At 44.6% G+C, this 18,558-nt stretch overlaps 1 protein-coding gene across 5 annotated transcripts in view; it reads left to right on the plus strand.

The window, feature by feature from the left end:
• Window positions 1–18,558, plus strand: part of LIG6 (DNA LIGASE 6) — a 251,305-nt gene that overhangs the window by 57,457 nt on the left and 175,290 nt on the right. For all 5 annotated transcript variants that reach the window (XR_015692342.1, XR_015692343.1, XM_087687657.1 and 2 more), the window contains exon 7: window positions 8,259–8,378. Coding sequence is in view for 3 of the 5 variants with exons in the window: in XM_087687657.1 (XP_087543783.1) it covers window positions 8,259–8,378 (120 nt within the window). In the remaining 2 variants the exon portion in view is untranslated. The remainder of the gene's footprint in view (window positions 1–8,258; window positions 8,379–18,558) is intronic.

The raw sequence follows: 18,558 nt of genomic DNA on the forward strand, positions 1-18,558 counted from the left end.
AACATTCTGCATAATATCCTAAACGTGCAAATGGCTATTGACTATGCGCGCCACTCCGGTCAGGAAGTGGTATTGATCCAATTGGACTTGGAAAAGGCGTTTGATTATGTGGACTGGTCTTTCATTGCAGACCTCATGTCAGCCATGGGCTTTGGTACCCGAATGTCCCGATTAATCTACACCATTAGTGCTGAGGCTTCCTCCAGAGTTATGCTTAATGGTGGAGTTACAGAGCCCTTTGTCCTTGCACGCTCGGTCAGACAGGGCTGTCCTTTGAGCCCTCTCTTCTTTGCCCTAGCAACTCACCCGGTCCTTTCAATGTTATCCTCCATGGCAGCCTCTGCTCAGCTGACCGGGCTGTCTCTTCCGTTGGGTCAGCACTTCGTCAGCCAATCCTTGGCTGATGACACCTTTATGATTTTGCAGGCAGACAGGGACAACATTCGAAGGGCATTAGATGTTTGGACACTCTTTGGTCAGGCCTCTGGGCTTCGCATCAATGCCCTTAAGTCAGCCATTCTCAGTTGTACGGAGCCTGATTTACAGTCCTTAGGCTGGGAAGGCCAGGTGGTTTCCCGTGGCTCCATTGTCAGGCATCTTGGATACCCATTGGGGGTGGATGTACGGCCAAAAGACCTGCTGGACTGGATTTCACAAAAACTGGCGGCGAAGTTTATGTATTGGAAGTTGCAAGCGTGGCCATTCCATGTCCGCCTCAAAGTGGCCCAGACAATCATGCTTCCAATGCTAACGTATTTCCTGCCTTTGTTGCCATGGACGCCTACTACTTTGAAGGCCCTCACTCATCCCATCCGTTTCATGCTGTGGAAGAAGGATTCACTGCAGGCCGGCATTTCCTGGATTTCATGGTCACACGCATGTACCCCTAAGCGTATGGGTGGAGGAGCTATTTTGGATGCACACACTCATATGTCAGCTCTCCGGTGGTCCCTTTTTCGTGCCATGTGTGTGGATCAGCACCCATGGACCATCATAGCCCGTTATTTTCTTGAGGACAGCGGGCTTCGCCATGGCAACACACGGCTTCGGGCCTCCTGGTGGCATGTCCTTAATGCTGACTCTCGTGTTTCCAGTCCCTCTTCCTCTTTGTTACTGCACTTGGTCGGCTCGTGGCAAGTGGTGCTCCAAAAGGCCCGTTGGCACCCAGTTGGGGACCGCTTGCAGACTAACTCCTTTCAGCTGGAATTGTTGGCAGTGTCCCGACTCCTTTCATGGGAAGATAAACATCAACTCAGACCAAGATTCAATCGCATGGCCCGTTTAGGCGTGACGTCGGTTGCGGATGCTACCCTTGTCACTCGCAATGTCCTCATATCGTTTCGGACTGCTCGGCGTCTCTTCAAGATCCCGCGTGGATACCGTGATTTATGGGAGCAGCTTTCGTCGGAGCTTCAGAGTCGGCAACCCTTTCCTGCCTTGACTGTGGATCGCCCTTGGCAGGACTGGGACCTTGCAGGCCGCCTGAGTCTGGAAAAGGCCTCTACTAATCAGGTGTATCATCTTCTTGTTCAAGATCACCGATGGCTGGGAGAGAAAGCTAATACTGTTTGGGGCCTGCGGAAATCGCTGTCATGGTGGCAGAAAACGCTGATGGAGGGTTGGCTAAATAAGACACCTTTCAAATGCAAGGTTTTTCTTTGGCGGGTGATGATTGGTGGTCTTCCTCTGGCCTCGGCCCTTGCCAAGCGTCGCATTTCGAATGGCAATTGTTTCTTCTGTACCACACCGGCGGAAACGGCCCGACATCGTTTTCTCTCTTGCCCGCTCGCCAAGAATATCTGGTCACTCTTGTCGCACATTTGGCGCGCGGTAGTGGGGTCCTCGCTATCTCCTTTCGACTGGGTTTTTGTGCGCCCGAAGTATCCCGCGCCGCCACAGTTGCATGAGAAGCTCTTATTTCACTTTTTCAGATATTGGGGATGCTGGCACATTTGGACCACGCGCAATGCTTTTCTCTTTGATTCGGCCTCGAATGTACCCCGACATATTGCCAGGCTTAAAGGGCTCTTACATTGGCAGCTAGATATCATCCGACACTCCGACTTGCTCCCTCGGGAGGATTTGCATCCGTGGCATATGGCAATTGCCTCTGGCTCGTTGCCATGATTTGTGTAACCTTTTCAGTGCATTACTATGGGGCTTCCCCACACGGCCCTCGTGTATCTTGTAATCAGAAAATAGAGAGAGAGAGAGAAAGAGAAAACCTCTTCACATGATGGCTTTGTGTCATCATGTATCTTGTAATCCAGTAATCTTGTACTTTTTTCGTAATTAATACAATTACCTTTTACGAAAAAAAAGAGAGAGAGAGAGAGAGAGAGAGAGAGAGAGAGAGGTCGGCGCGCTGCTTCGCGATGGCGGATCTGCTGCCCCCCTGATCACGCGCTGCGACTCTGGTGTCCTGGGCGTCCCCAGACCTGTCCGCAATCCAGCTGGCCTCGTCGTTCATATCGCCCCCGTGATCCTCCGACCTGCGGACCAGTTTGCAGACGCCGCCTAGTATTCTGTTCGATTCCGCCTGCCTTCGCGACCACAACAGGTACCCTTCGTCAGCTGCCTTGTCAGCCGTCTGCTCCTCGTCTGCTGCCCGCGGGTGCCTGCCCTCTGCACTTGCTGTGCCGCGACAGAGAAAGGGCGCCCTAACCTGGCAGCACGTGACTGCAACCTTGCACACATCCGTGATCTGATCTGCTCCTGTACAGAGAGAGAGAGAGCGAGAGAGAGAGAGAGAGAGAAGAGAGAGAGAGAGAGTGAGAGAGAGAGCCCTCCGTTTGTGGTCGGCTGCGCTGCGTCAGCGTGGAAGTCTGTTGCAGCCGTGTTGAAGTTTCACTGTCCTGTTGCTGCAGCCGGGTGGTTCTCGGATTTTGCAGGTCTGCGGGACTTGCACAGAGCGAGAAAGAGAGAGAGTGAGGGAGCGAGCGAAAGTGAGAAGACAGCAGTATGGCTGGCCTGGATATGGATTTTCTCGACCGGACGGTGGCAGCCCTTGGCCCTGATTCTGATATAGAGGAGCCAGAGGACATGGTGCCATGCACGGAGGAGCCGCCTCCGGGTTCTGAACTGCCGCCTGCAGGCAAACGCTCTAAGCACACTTCAGACGAGCCAATGGGTCCTCAGGACCGTTCCTATGTGCGGGTTGCCTCTGAACCTGTGGATTCGCAGGAAATAGACTGGGAGCATTTGCTGGACTTTGCCAATACTCTGCTTGGGGATTATGTCCAGCATAATAATGAAACCTTTGCTGCTGCGGCTGCGGATGATGTGCTGGAAGCCACGGTAGACCCAAAATCAGTCTTGCGGTCCTTCTCGGTGTTTTATGACCGTGCAGTTATACTTTTTTTCACCGGCAGGATCCCAGTGCTCTCACATATTCGCCAGTGGATGCACCATTTATTGCAAGGAGAGTATGTTGAGGAGATCTTCCTTGGACCTCGCGGCTTTTATGAGGTGCTGTTGAAATCGGAATCGCATCGAGCTGAGCTCCTGTCCAAGTTGCCACTATTCTTTGATCGCCGCCTGGTCCATGTGGTACCATGGCGCCCTATGGCTGACTTCCAGCGTCTGCTTCAACGAGAATGCCCGGTGTGGGTGGAAGTGGAAAATTGTCCAGCGGTATATTGGCCATTGTTGAAGGACGCGATGGCGGTTGTGGGCACAGTGCTGGTTCCCCCAAGCCTCAGGGCTATGAACCGAAACCGTTTATGCATGTTATGGGATACGGCCAGGAAAAGGCCTGCGTGGCTTCGCCTCAATTGCTCTGGCATGCATCCTTTGCATTTTCGCCTGAAATGGGGCAATTTTGCCGGACACTGCTTTTCATGTGGTAAATTAGGGCATTTTGTAGCTGAATGCCCGGAATGGCAACCGTCTTCTGAGGAGGCACAGGTTGTGCAGCCCAAGGATGGCATGGTGCTTGATGCCCAGACACAGGAGACCCTTCAGCCACCTACTGTCATGGATAGAGGTAAACAACAGGTCCGAGGTTTGGATTCTCCTAGCTCTGATTGGATTGAGGCACGACAAAAAAAAGGTAAAAAGTTGGACACAGGCCTGGCAGATCTTGGGCCTCATGTTTCCCCGGATTCCGTGCGCACGTACACGCGCAGGAAAGACATGGTCACCTCACAGCAGGTTGCGCGTACCATGGCCCCGTCCGCCCCCCGTAATCCGTCTTCAAGGAAAGTCTATTCCGAGGGCCCCAAGGGCCCACCTGCTAAGTTGGCGTTTGATGCAAAAGGCAATGTGATTACACCTTGGGATAGGCGTTATCCCCGCCCTGCTCCCAAGGTAGTGGGTTTCCCTTCTACCTCTAAAGCAGGTCGCCCGAATTCATTTGCAGTATTGGCTGATTTTCTGGATGAGGGTGTCCTGGATGCTCTCGCGGAAAAGATGCAATCGAGGCAACAGGCGCCTCGTTCCTGACTTCCTTTTTTTGAAAATATATGAAGATTGCCACGTGGAACGTGCGAGGCATTTGCTCTCGCCATAAGCAACATACCATAAGCAACATACCATGTGCCAATGTTTGCTAAATTTTTTTGACTTGAATCCCAAGAAATTTCTGCAATTTGTGTGCCCAAAAGCACGCCCATTGCCATCAGCACCAACTCCGCCTGGTCTATCCAGCGCAGCCTGAAGTCCACCTGCGCCTTCGTCTCACCAGTCTCCAGCGCCATCGCCACCTGCAGCATCGCCTGCCTCCTCCGTCACCACCTCCTACTACACCACTGGCCTGCTCCTATAGGCCCGCCTACTTTCTAGTTAATGCCACTGTCCTTGTCTGCCACACCGATCAGCATCCTCCCGCTCCTCTCCTGGCCCTCAGCATCCTCCTGCCCCACCAGGCTGCCAACATTGAAGGTAAAAGGAGATTGGCTGCAGGTGGGTAAGCCTATAGGGTGTCAGGCCTGGTTTGTTGCAGCTTTGATACAAGGCTATTGGTGGCAGCTTTGCAGGCAGCGAGCTGCTATGCTACAATTGGATGAGGTGGGGGCAGAGGTTGATGAGCCTTGAGTGGGAAGCTGGACTGTGCCGAGCCTGAGCTCTGATATGAAATGTGAGATCGGAGATGGAAGCTCTCAGCTGAAAGTACATAGTAGATAGTAGAGAGAGTGAGAGTGAAGACACAATACGACACACAATGCAATTCCCTAGTGGGTAAGTGAAAGTACAAAGTAGAACCCCTAGACCTTATGATTGTTAAAGCGCGTTTACACCCAAAAAGGTGTAAAGTACAGTAAGTGACGGAATTGTGTAATATAAACACACAATGTAAACACAAAAGGTGTAAAGTACAGTAAGTGACGGAATTGTGTAATATAAACACACAAAATAGAAAATAATGTAAATGCAGGAAAAAGCCTCTCGTAAGGAGAGTTAAAAAGTGCCCTAGTGTTCTACTGTGGATCATTGACACTCCTCTATGAGTGCAGGTGTGAATAAAACCCAACATCACATTGTTTGCTTTGTGTCCTGGCATTAAAATCTCCTACCAAGAGAGACTCTCCTTGTTTGGAATAGTGTGTCATCTCATTTGATAAGTCCTGTAACAGACGTGTACAGTGCTAGTATCCCCCATCTCATCTCCATTGAGACCTCCAGCTTCTGTAGTCTTTGCATGAGCCTAGCACGTATTTGCCTCCCTTGCACCGTACTCTCCTTGATGATGGCTGGCCAACAACGGATTGTCTAGCCTTCTCTGTCTAAAGGCAAGCAGCCTGCCTTCTCTTTAGATCCGGACACATAGGCATGGATGGAAGCTTGATGCAACAAGGGAAAAGCAAAGGAAACTTCCTTGTCCACAACACCTACTAAGCCTTCCTTGCCCTCCCAGGAATCTTTGCACTTATTCACACCATCAGGATAAATCCTCCAATGTGCCTATTGCTCTAGTTCCCACTCCCACTATGTAGGAGGAGGAATCTTTAGAAGGTTTTTAGAAGGTCGTGGAATTTCCTTGGTAGGGGTAGAGTATGTTAGAAAAGCATACAAATACGACCCATAGGTGATATAATCACACTACCCCTAGTGACCTTGATAAAATATTGATCCATTTTTGTACAAAGATACGAACTTTAGTCAATAACCACTCCTTTAAACACCGTTCTTCTAGAGGTAGTGAACAAATCCTTAGACATGTAATTGGATGGAGTCTTGATAGGCATGAGCCTATCCTAAAGAAATTGACACAACTCTGCCAGCCCCCCAACAACAGCTGCAAAAGCAGCAATCTAGTCAGTCTTCGCTGCATGCGTGTGACCTCTCGCTCAGGTGGCTTTTGATGATGCTGGTAGAGTCATCGCCCCATGGGATCGCCAGTATTAAAGTTCCACTGCCCGCCCTATAGATGTGCCTTCTTCCTTGTGGGCCAAGCACACTAGGGTCCCAATCTCTTTATAGTACTGGGTGGCTTCTTTGAAGACTCTGTATTTGGAGACATTGGCCGCAAAGGCCTAGGCCCACGCAACCAAAGCTTGTTTAGACTCTTGATCTAGTCTTGGCGTGCTCTTTGTACTCCTTTCGTATTAGTTGAATTTGTTCTATTTGGTCTTTGCATGATGGCCTAGAACCACCCTGCGTTTGTAATTTTGTAATCTTGTGCTTGTTTCGTAATTGGTACAATTACATATTATGGAAAAAAAGAGAGAAAGAGATGTGTTTACGCCTCCAAAAGGCCAAAACAGCCTATCAGACACAGAAATGAATACATCTGACCAGTTGTCTTGACTAGAGCACAACAATGAAAATGAAAACAACTAACTATGACTACTGTAAGTGTAGGCTACCATCATATACAAAATGATCTCTTGATCCTTAGGTAGGATCCCACTATGATGAATATGACTCCAGAAACAATGTATCTTCCTTGAGGCAAGAATGTCTGTCGTGTTGGTCCAAGACATTGAGTCCACTAACAGGAGGTGCTCATCTTTGATGGTGAGTGATGATGGTTCGAATCTGCTAGAGGTAAGGATGTTGGGCACATCAATGGGGTAGTGGGTGCTGTGCTCTATGGAGTTGTGACCCTTGAGACTCGTGGATGGTGTGATGGCACTGCTGTAGTGGTAGCATCTGTAATAAAATTGTGTAAGTTTCATGAGTTAAAATAATTCTTGATGATAATGATAATCATGCAAGGAATCTTAAAAAAAAACAGAAAATAGTTTCTAAAGTGGAAGTCATAGTAGACCAAGAATGAAGCCTTAATACCATTCAAAACCTTGGATGTTTCTATACAAAAGCTCTGCATTGCTCAAACTGAAAAGCAAAATGGCTTGTGGATTTCAGATGTATTCAGATGAAACAGGAGTGTTTGTGTTCGTTTTGTTCACCTGTTGCTGTTGAACAATGCTTCTTTCTGAGGTCAGACAACTGATAACATTGATTTCTTAATGCTTAGGAGGCCCTAGATATACTGGCAATATTGAGTTAAAATAATGTGTGTGCCTCTTGTACTGATGATAATTTGTATTGGGCAGCAGTATCATTAAAAATCCCCAAATAGGATTTAGGTAGCTTCCATTTGCAGAGGTCCTTAATAACAGTTAGCAGATGTTCATTAGAAGCCCATGTATTCATTCAAGTTGGTCTTTGGTGTCATGAGAAGTTATAATCCTTAATACATGATATGGTTTGTTGGGGGTACCAATTGTGTACTTCCCATATTTGTAAAAGGTGGCATTTTGCTACTGCAGTCTTGGTATGGAATAGAGTGCTTCTCATAGCCTTGGGTTGCAAAGTCGGAATCAGACCAAGCCTTTACTTCCATGATGTGTAATTGGTCCTCATTAGCATTATTATCTTTTAGGCATAAGAGATAACAAAGAGCATGGGTTCTTCGTGAAAAAAGAACAAGACCTTATACTACCTTTCTTGGGAGGGTTCCACCATAAATTCTAGCTATATTGTGCAAACGTGAAGGTTCCCTTTCAGTAAACACTGATTTGCAGCGCTACTGTTATGGGTGCATTCTGATGAAGAACATGATTGGTGTTAAAATAGTACCCATTGGTAAAATCCAATGCCAAGATGTTTCTTTTTTCTTTTGTTTTGTACTTCACATTAGCTATATGAAAGAAAAATAAGCCTACAATCCGGAACCCAGTTTTAAGTTAACAAAATAAACTGGTTCTTTGTAATTTGGGTGAGGTTTTGTGCTTGACCATTTTGTTTGCCTTGTCCTTTCTATTCCTTGGCTGTATTTTCATTTTGCCTGAATTCCTTCAATATATTTTCAGGTTCAAAATATGAGGATTGGGGCAATGATGAGGAGTGTTTTACCTGCACTTGCCCATGCAACAATGTTACAAAGCTCCTCATTTGAAGGGAAGGCGGATGAGCTAAAGTCAAATCTACAGGTTGCTTCTAAGTTCTTACAATATCTGTACAGACAAAACAGCTTATCATACTTTGGTAGTAGACACTGAGAAGTACATAGGGGCTAAATCTAGATTTTAAAAGTCATTCAAGCTTGCATTGAGTCTGGAGTGTGTTTGACATGCACTGCTCTAGGAGAAGCAGGCACTTGTCTTCTTTGCTGAAGTTGTCAGTTTTATATGGTTGTCTGCCATTTGGGGCAGAAACTTTTAGCTGGCTACTCAGATGATGTTGTTACTTTTATATGGTGGCCTGCCGTTTAGTTGTAAATATTTTTATTCTTAGCCATTTCAGCATTTCAGTCTTTCAGTTTCTTTCATTCTTCATCAGCCCTATTGCTAGTGCTTGAGCACCTTTTGCAGGCTGATCTTGTACTCAGGCTGTTCATTCATTCATGGGAGATTGCATTGAGTGCCTATGTGCTTTTCATGTCTTTCCTTGCTCACTCATGCACCTGATTCTACTGCAATTCTGACATGGTTATCTCCAAAATCACCTAGTTTGAGTGCTTCCCTTGGGGAGTGATGCTAGGGTTTGCACTAAGAAAACACAGAATTCATGAACACGACTAAAACATAAGAACTTAGACGAGAACACAAGACTTCATTTGCATAAAGAATGATTCCAGCCTTCGGTGTAAAAGGACTTGCAACATCCATCCTTATCTTTGCAAGACCATCTACATCTCAATTCCTGGAATACTAATAATACCTTCATCGTTCTCGGTGAAAAAATTAAGAGACAATCTTGAGGTATTCCGATGGGGTTTAGTTGTTCATCACTTTGGTGCGATTTGTTTCTTGCATACTTTGAGTAGTACTTCTGCAAAAATCTTGACTTGAGAATAGATATGATGGTTTTTCTTCCAGTGGGCCTTTTCCCCTCCTCTTTTTGCCATCTCGCCTATGATTAACGCACTTTGGTTTATTAAGCTCCTCCTTTCGAATCTGATGGTCTGCATGCTCCTTTCTCTTCCTGCCATCTTCCTACCTATCTTTGCCCCCTCATGGTTCGTAACCATAGTCTAATGGCTTGATGAGCTGACATTGTTATCAGGCTACCCTTTCTGTAAGCCTTTAGCATAGTATCCCGCTCCTGCACTTTACCTTGGTTGCTTGCATAGGCCTTCAGTTCATTGCCATTCTAGATCCTATGATAACCATTGCCATAGTTGTTATAGTTTTTTATAGATGGTACTTCATCTCTGACATGGACGGGTTATCTCTGCGTCGTTTGCGTTGAGCCTTAAGTAGCCCACCTTACAATCATCTCTGTGGCTGTTACTACAGTTCCTGTAGCAACTATGGATGGTGGCCTCCTTAATGGATGCTGCATATTGGATGTATGCCTGGCTCATGATCATTTGTGCATAGTCATGTGTATCTTGTTAATAGTATATTACTACCTGTGAGGTATGATCACGGTCACATCAGGCTGCTGTGTGTCTTGTATGCCATGGTAGTTATCACAATGCCTGTCAGGCTTGTTTCTTCGACTGTTGTGTATCTGCTCACCTATGATATTGTATACTGTGTGTCTGGACAAGTGTTGCACAGCTAGATGAGGCAACTGACAGTCGGGCTGTAAATCGCAACGTTTGATAGATCATCGCCATCATTCATTGAAAGTTTCAAGGTTTACAATCTTGCGATTTGCAGGTTGTTGAATTTAGTACAATGGATCTCACAGAAGGAGATCAAGACATCCTCTATTGAATCCGCAAGGCGGGGAGCAACGAAGATGGTCCGTCTCTTTGAAAAATACCTGCCTACCAGTATACTCATGATATAAACCCACCTCATGGTACATCTTGTTGATGAAGTGGAGATTGCGGGACCCATCCATACGCGATGGATGTTCTTCTTGGAGCGCTTCATGAAAACCCTGAAAGGCTTTGTGCGACAACAAGCTCGGCCAGAAGGTAGCATGGTTGAAGGTTGGTTGGTGTCGGAGGCATAGTGCATATTTCATAGTGCTACCAATGGTGGATTTAGACAACAGTATGCTATGGTCGTTGAAGGACGATGATAGACTGAACGGAGATGTGGTGGCTGGAAATGGGGTAGAAAAAATGATGGATGCTGCAATGGAGGAGCATATTTCTAGAGTGAGGCCTCGTGCGATCGCGATCGGTAGTACAAACTGCCACAAATGAAGAAGTTTTGTGTTAAATACTTGAATATTATCTTTCGAAAGATCTTAATATCAATACTATCTTATTAGGAGATTTAAATTTAACATTTGTAAAAATTAATAATAATATAATGTTAAATAAAATAATTGAAAAATATAACGTACCAAATCATGCATATTAAAATGTAACTACATATTTAACACAAATAAATCATTTATGGATAACTATATACGAAGATTATATTAAAATAGATCTTATTCTAACATTTTGGTTAGATAGTTTCATAATCCATGTAATAATTTGAAATTTAGAAATTTTTTCCCACTTGTTGAAGTTACATATTTAATAGAAACAAATACTATGATACAACTATAAATGAAATTCATATTAAAATAACTTGAACATGCTTCTGTGATTGATACATAACAATACCATATCGTTTTGGGTCAAGTGAATTGCCAAAAAATAGTGAAGGAGGCGCATACTTGACATATCAAAAGTAGATTGCAATTCAGCCTTGAAATTTGCAAATTTTCTCTCATTCGGTCCAGTAAGCAGCATATCATCTATGTAAAGAATGGTGGTGATCAAATCCCCTCTCCCTCTCGACATAGAGGATGGGTTGAGTTGGGCTGTTTTGGAACCCCTATGCAGTAAAAAATCCATCTACCTTGGAGTACCAAGCATGTGGAGCCTGTTTTAAGCCATACAATGCTTTATTCAGCTTTCAAACCTTGTGCTCTTGGCCGTACATCCCATTGAAATGCGTGGCCATAGCAATCACACATCTAATGTTGGTCATCCTAGATATAGGAGCAAATGTCTCCTCATAGTCAATGTTTTTTGTTGGAGCATATCCCTTCGCAACGAACTTCGCCTTGTATTTGTCAATAGACCCATCAGATTTCCTTTTCAGCTTGTAAACCCAATGTGTGCCAATGGGCCTTTTGCTAGGAAGCAATTAATAAGACTCTAGGTGTTATTCTAATCAATAGAGCACATCTCGTCACTCATGGCTTGCACCCAATGCACATCTTGTCGTGCATCCTCAAAACATGTAGGCTCATCCTCATCCAAAAGAGTACTAGAAAAAGTATATGCTTCCTCATTATCAATGAGATGACATCTATCAAAAAAATGTGCCTCCTTGCATTTCTAGCACCGAATGCGTATGTTGAGGCAAAGGATTATCTGTACGATTGCCTCTTAGAGTTTGTAATATCCATCTAGGGACTAACTTGGCTGTATGTGTAGTAGCCCTTTATTGCAGAATTTCGTCATCTACTACCCTAGGAGGAACTGGATCAGCTAGAGATTGATTTTGGCCAAGTGGGGCAGGTTTAGCTTGCTGTAATGGTTGATTTTCTGCATCAAAATCAGCCTTCAAACCAATAACATATGGAAGAAGACCCTTAAATACATCCAAAGAGTCTAATGTGGCTGGCATTTCAAATTCAATAGGCATATGTACTGAACAGAGAATATGACATCTCTACTCACAAAAACCTTGCATGTGGAAGGGTCCTACAGACTATACCCTTTGCTTTCTATGCTATATCCAACAAAGATGCATTTTATTGCCTTGCCATCAAGCTGTCCACAAAGCTCTTTGGGTACATGTGCATGTGGAATACAACCAAATATGCGAAAGTAATCCACACTAGGCTTCTTGCCATACCATGCCTTATATGGTGCAATAGTCTTCAATGATTTTCTAGGAGCATGATTCAAAACATGATTTTCATGCATAAGGCCTTTAAGCCAAAATCTACGAGAGAACCCTTTGCTTTTCAACCTGCATCTAGTCATTTCCATAAGAGTATGATTCTTGTGTTCGGTGTAAAGAAAAATACCCTAACATAGAAACATAAACAGAAACCGTACGACAGAGTACAGACTGATAAAAAGAATACAGTTAGGGTTAGGGTTAGAGTAACTCAGAGACAATGAACACAGTGAATAAATGAAATGATATGACTACTAATAATACGATGCTCATGCAGCAAACACACTATGCAGTGAATGAATACTGAACCTTGAACTCCTGTATCTCTAGGAATAGGGCAGGGGTAATGAGCTAGAGAGTGTGTCATACTCTGAATGGATCCCGAATTGCAGCAAGGCAGCCTCCGGATGTCAAACACCAGCAAACGCAGCAATGAGAAGCTGGATCTGATGTAGACAGCAGTGAGGAGAGAGAAAGACTAAAAACGGACCTGCAGGAGAGAAATACTAAAAACGCAGGTAGAACAGCCTGCAAGAGAGAGAAAGACTAAAAACGGAGCCTGTCGGAGAGAAAGATTGAAAACGCAGGCAGGACAGCCTGCAGGAGAGAGAAAGACTGCAGCGACTGCGGACAGGAGAGAGAAAATTGTCAGGGTGGTAGCTCGAGCTTGCAAACGCAATAGTTTGCTGGCGTGGCAGGCTGTACGATAGCAGTGCAAATGAACAACAGTCAGTCGCCAGGCAGAAACAACAGCAATCAACGTGTGGAGGGTTGGAAACAGGCGCCAGACTGTAGGGAACAGTGATGGACAGCAAGGGTTGAGACGTCCTTTGTGACCGGGTTGTGGGCAGCAAGCTGGTAACACCTGAAACTTGCATAAACGAGATTGTGAAAGAGTGGAGGGCTGGCTACCAATTTATAGAAAATTATGGTTCTAGATCCTCGCCCACCTACCTTTCTCAATCCGCTCTCCGTTTTAGGGTTTTGGCTAAAATAAGCCTAAAATAAGCATGTTTTGGGACTGTTTAAGTGACTAAGTGCATTTCTTAGCACAACACCCTCTCTCAGGCCCAAAATAGGGCGAGAAAAGTAAGCCAGCCTAAATTTTGATTTACCCCAAGGCGTCCCACCCCAAAGCAGCCAGGGCATCCGAGAAAAGTTGCACGTCGCCTGCCCAATGGCCTACCAAGACTACAGAGGCGATGGATATCTTACCAAGGGAGCCCAAGTGATCACCCCAGAGAGGTCAGGGCATCGAACCAAGGGTGGTCGAAGGTTGCCGAAGGGCCTACCAAGGCCTACAAAGGTGGATGGAATTAACAATGGACTTGTTTGTTTTGTTGTTTTTTTTTTTTTTTTTGAAAAGTGTTTTGAAAATACATAAGTAATATAGGTGCAGCAGCCGATTAAGTGACAGATAGGAAAAGATAAAGAGAGTTTTAAACCCAAGTTATTCGCAAAACTAGCAAGCCAATCCCTTGCATTGACGAGGATAAGTGCCTAAGGATGATAAAAGTGAGTGTATGTGCCAATCATGTGGTGAATATGTGGAAAGGCAAAAAAAGTGTTGAGATAGCAAGCTCAACACATGTGGACATGGATGATGGACCGCCTGGTTAGATGGGTCCACACGTCTACACTTAGCACGTCGGTGGTCATTATGCATCTCACATGGCCACTGACTCATTACTTATTATATTCAGGTCGTTACACCTATTTACAGTTGGCATAGTTATAGCGCCAGTCGACTAGTGTAGTCGGTTATGAATTGTTTGACTTAGTAGGCCACTTTCCTTTTATGTTGTATCTTATCTATATTTTGTGTACATTGTAAAGTGTGTAGAAGAAGAAGAAGAAACCATCAAGAAAACGTTTTGGCCTCCATCTCTCTTCTTGTCTCTTGAGTGAGCTTCTCCTTGTGCATTCTGTGTGTGTTCGGCGCAGCATCTTGAGCAACTCCCTCCACCACGCGATTCTTGACATGGTATCAGAGCCGCTCCATTGAGAGAGCTTGATTTTGAAGGTTGAAGCAAAGGAGAAGAAGCAAGGTTCGAGTAAGCAAGCCACGGGTAATAAGCTCTCCCATCCTTCAACTCTTTCTCTTGGATAGTGCCTGTGGAGGCACCGAAAGCAGGGCAGAGCAAAAATTTCAGATTGCAGTGAGATTTGGTGTGCGCGAAGAGCGCTGTGTATTCTGCAGATAGGCCCTTTAGGGCTTTCCCGCAGTTATTTTGGGCATCTGAGGCCGTTTCAGGGCCCGTTTTAGAGCCGCAAGGTTGCGGACAGTAGTTTCAGGGTACACTGTGACTTCGACTGTATTGACCGAACGTGGGTGTGCAGGTTACAGATTTAAGATCTGTAAGTTCAAAGGTGTTTACCAGTAGTAAACACAAGGTTTATCTGCAAACTGGTTGCAGATTGCATGTATTGTTAAGCAGACAGTGAAAAAGGCTGTCTAGTGTATTGCTGTGCACTACAAGTCAAGGATTGCAGAAGATTTGCTTGGTGTTTGGTATTAGTTTTGTGATAATGGCAGAGAACAGTGGAAGCCCCATCATTGAGAAGCTCGATAAGAACAACTACCCATCATGGAAGTTTCGTGTCACGAACTTCTTTATTGGAAAAGGCCTCTACGAGTTCATTTCAGGTGAAGAAAAGGAGCCGGAGGTGAGTGATCCTCCAACTGCAGAAGAGAGAAAGGCACGAAAGGAATGGAATGCAAAAGACAAGAATGTCATGTATTGGTTGTCTGCAGTAATTGACAATAATATGCTGGGACACATTAGAAATGCAGAGAATGCATATGCAGCTTGGACCATACTTGAAAGTATGTTTTCTGTAAATACAAAGGCACGAAAGATTCAACTCAAGCAAGAGTTGAATACATTGAAGAAAGGGAAGATGTCTATCAATGAGTATGCATTGAAGGTAAGAAGCATTGCAGATGCATTGGCAGCGATTGATGCAATGCCCGATGATGATGATTTGGTGTCGTCTACCTTGGGTGGACTTAACAATGAAAAGGCTTGGAAGTCTTTTGTAACTTCCGTATATGTCAGAAAGCCATTTCTAGATTTCGATGAGTTGGTCTCTCTAATGATCACTGAAGAAATCAACATGCAGAGTGAGACATCTGAAAGAAGTGGTGAACAGGTCCAGGCTTTCTACTTCAGTTCAGGAAGGGGACGTGGTAGGTTCTCTTCAAGAGGCCGTGGTACAGGACGTGGTAGTGATAACCAACAAAATAGATTGAATCAGCAATTTGGCGATATGCAGGTTTCAGGAGGTCGTGGTAACTTTAGAGGCAGGGGGAGCTTTAGAGGAAGAGGTGGATGGCAAAACAGAGATTCTAACAACTCTGGTATTGTGTGCCACTACTGTGGCAAAACAGGTCATATTGCAGCCCAATGTTATGCTAAGAGAGATGATATCCGCAGTGGTAAGTTGCAGCAAGGAAACTATGCATCGTCTTCACGACAGAATGAAGACAAAAATGAACGTTTGTTCGTTATGCAGCATATGCTGAATGCTGTTATAGGAAAGGCAACACATGATGTTTGGTATGTTGATTCAGGTGCATCTAATCATATGACCAGCCATGCAGAATGGTTTGGAGAGATACAGGATTTGCAGAATGCAGGTTATGTGCAGACGGGTGATGACTCATGCCACCCAATTTCACACATTGAAAAAGTTCCCTTGTCCTTGCATGATGGTAAGACAAAGAGTCTTTCAGATGTATTACATGTGCCATCTATTACAAAGAACTTGGTGTCAGTCGGTCAAATGGTAGAGCAAGGGCTGCAAGTCAGATTTAATGCAAAGGGTTGCTTTGTAGAGGACTTCAATGATAAGTGCAGGTTGGTAGCAAAGGGAAGTAGAGTTGGACGTATGTTCACTCTAGATGCTGGAATTCCTACTATGAATGCTGCTATGTATGCCAAAGGAAAAGGTGTTGTTGCAGACATTGAAATTTGGCACAAACGCATTGGACATGCAAATGTACAGAGGCTGAAATTGGTTACAGGTTTGCCTACATTTAAAGTTGCAGAATTTCAGAAGGTATGTGAAGCATGTCAGTTTGGTAAGCAGGCAAGACAACCCTTTTCACATGACAGAGATGTAAGCAGAAATATCCTTGATGTTGTTCATACAGACATTTGGGGGCCTACACAAAATGTATCTCTTGGAGGTAGTTAATACTTCGTCACATTCATTGATGATTGTTCTAGAAAGCTGTGGGTATATTTTATGAAGGAAAAGAGTGAAGCTTTTGAGCACTTTAGAACTTTCAAGACTGTAGTTGAAAGAGAAACATGCTTGAAAATAAAGTGCTTGAGGTCAGATGGAGGGGGAGAGTACCTCTCCAATGAGTTCAGTGATTTTCTGAGGTCTCATGGGATAAAGAGACAGTTCACATGCAGGTATACCCCACAGCAAAATGGGGTTGCAGAAAGGAAAAACAGGCATATTGCAGAAGTTGCACGTGCCTTGATGGCTGAAAAGAATATGCCTAAGCATTTTTGGTTTGAGGCTGTACATACTGCTGTTTATATTATGAACAGAACTTCCACAGCTGGAGTTCATGGTATAACCCTCGAAGAATGTTTTACAGGTAAGAAGCCTGATGTTTCACACTTGAAAGTGTTTGGCTGCATTGCGTATGTTCATGTGCCAGATGAGTTGCGGAAGAAACTGGATCCAAAGGCTGAAAAGTGTGTCTTTATTGGATACTCTTTAGAGCAGAAAGGGTATCGCTGTTACAACCCTGTCACATGTAAGTTCAGAGTGAGCAGGGATGTCATCTTTGATGAAATGAGCAGTTGGTATGCATCTAGTGGTGATACATTGGATGATGATGATGATCATGACACTCATGTGCAGGCTGAAAAGCAAGAATCACGAACTCTTAGCGGACCAGAGACATCATCTGGTAGTCCTTGGTCTGGGAGACTAAGGAGTAGCTCTACATCTTCAGGTGCATCTAGTAGCACTACATGTAAAGACAAAGGAAAGAATAAAGTGTCAGAAGGCATTGATGCAGTTCTTGATGGAGACTCCAGTGGCTCAGAGAGCTTGGATGATGAGCTTGGCATTCCTTCAGTGAGGACTCCAGGTGTGCAGAGAGGATGCGTTAATGCAAAGACTCCATTGAGTGATCCAGTGGTACGCAGGTCTAGCAGGGTGAGATACCCTGTTAAAAGATTTGGTTTTGAAGGTTATGCAGCTCACCATTATGCTTATATAGTGAAACTAGTTGAGGATGTTGAGCCCAAATGTTTTGAGGAGGCTGTTGGTCATGCTCATTGGGATGCAGCAATGGATGAGGAGATGGCTGCATTAGAGGCGAATAAGACTTGGGATCTAGTATCATTGCCGAAGGGAAAGAAAGCTATTGGATGTAAGTGGGTTTATAAGATTAAGCACAATGCAGATGGTTCTATTAGTAGGTACAAAGCTAGGCTGGTTGCAAAAGGCTATGCCCAGACATATGGCATAGATTATGATGAAACCTTCAGTCCAGTTGCTAGGATTACAACTGTCAGATGTGTGATTGCTTTGGCAGCAGCCAAAGGTTGGAGGTTGCAGCAAATGGATGTAAAGAATGCCTTTTTGCATGATGATTTGCAGGAAGAAGTGTATATGGATCAGCCAGCAGGTTATGAAGATTTAGAGCATCCCACGTATGTGTGCAGGTTGAAGAAGGCACTCTATGGGCTCAAGCAAACACCTAGAGCATGGTCTGACAAGATTAGAGAGTATCTTGTCAATATTGGCTTTTATGTTTCTGATGCTGATCACTCACTTTATGTGAGAAAGGGAGATGCAAGTTTGGTCATCATAGTCATCTATGTGGATGACTTGATTATTACAGGTGATAGTTATAGTGGGATTGTTGAAGTCAAGGGCTGTTTGAAGATGAAGTTTGAGATGAAGGATTTAGGTGAGCTAAGGTATTTCCTTGGCATTGAGGTGATCAGATGTGATGATGGTATATGGCTGTCCCAAAGACAGTATGGGTTGGATATGTTGTCCAAGTATGATATGACTGCATGCAAACCACTTTCAATCCCGTTGGAGCAGAATGTAAAGCTGAGTGCTGATGTTGGGGATGAGATAGAAGACCCTACTATGTTCAGGAGGATAGTGGGGAGTTTGATCTACATGACCATTACAAGGCCAGACTTGAGCTACGCTGTTGGTCTTGTGAGTCAGTTTATGCAAGTATCTAGAAAGCCACATTTGGATGCAGTCAGACGCATATTGAGATATGTGAAGTCTACATTACATTATGGACTTT

The sequence above is a fragment of the Lygodium microphyllum genome, chromosome 11, assembly GCF_053477565.2.
Source record: "Lygodium microphyllum isolate KBCC chromosome 11, Lygodium_microphyllum_v1.1.10, whole genome shotgun sequence".
NCBI lineage: Eukaryota > Viridiplantae > Streptophyta > Polypodiopsida > Schizaeales > Lygodiaceae > Lygodium > Lygodium microphyllum.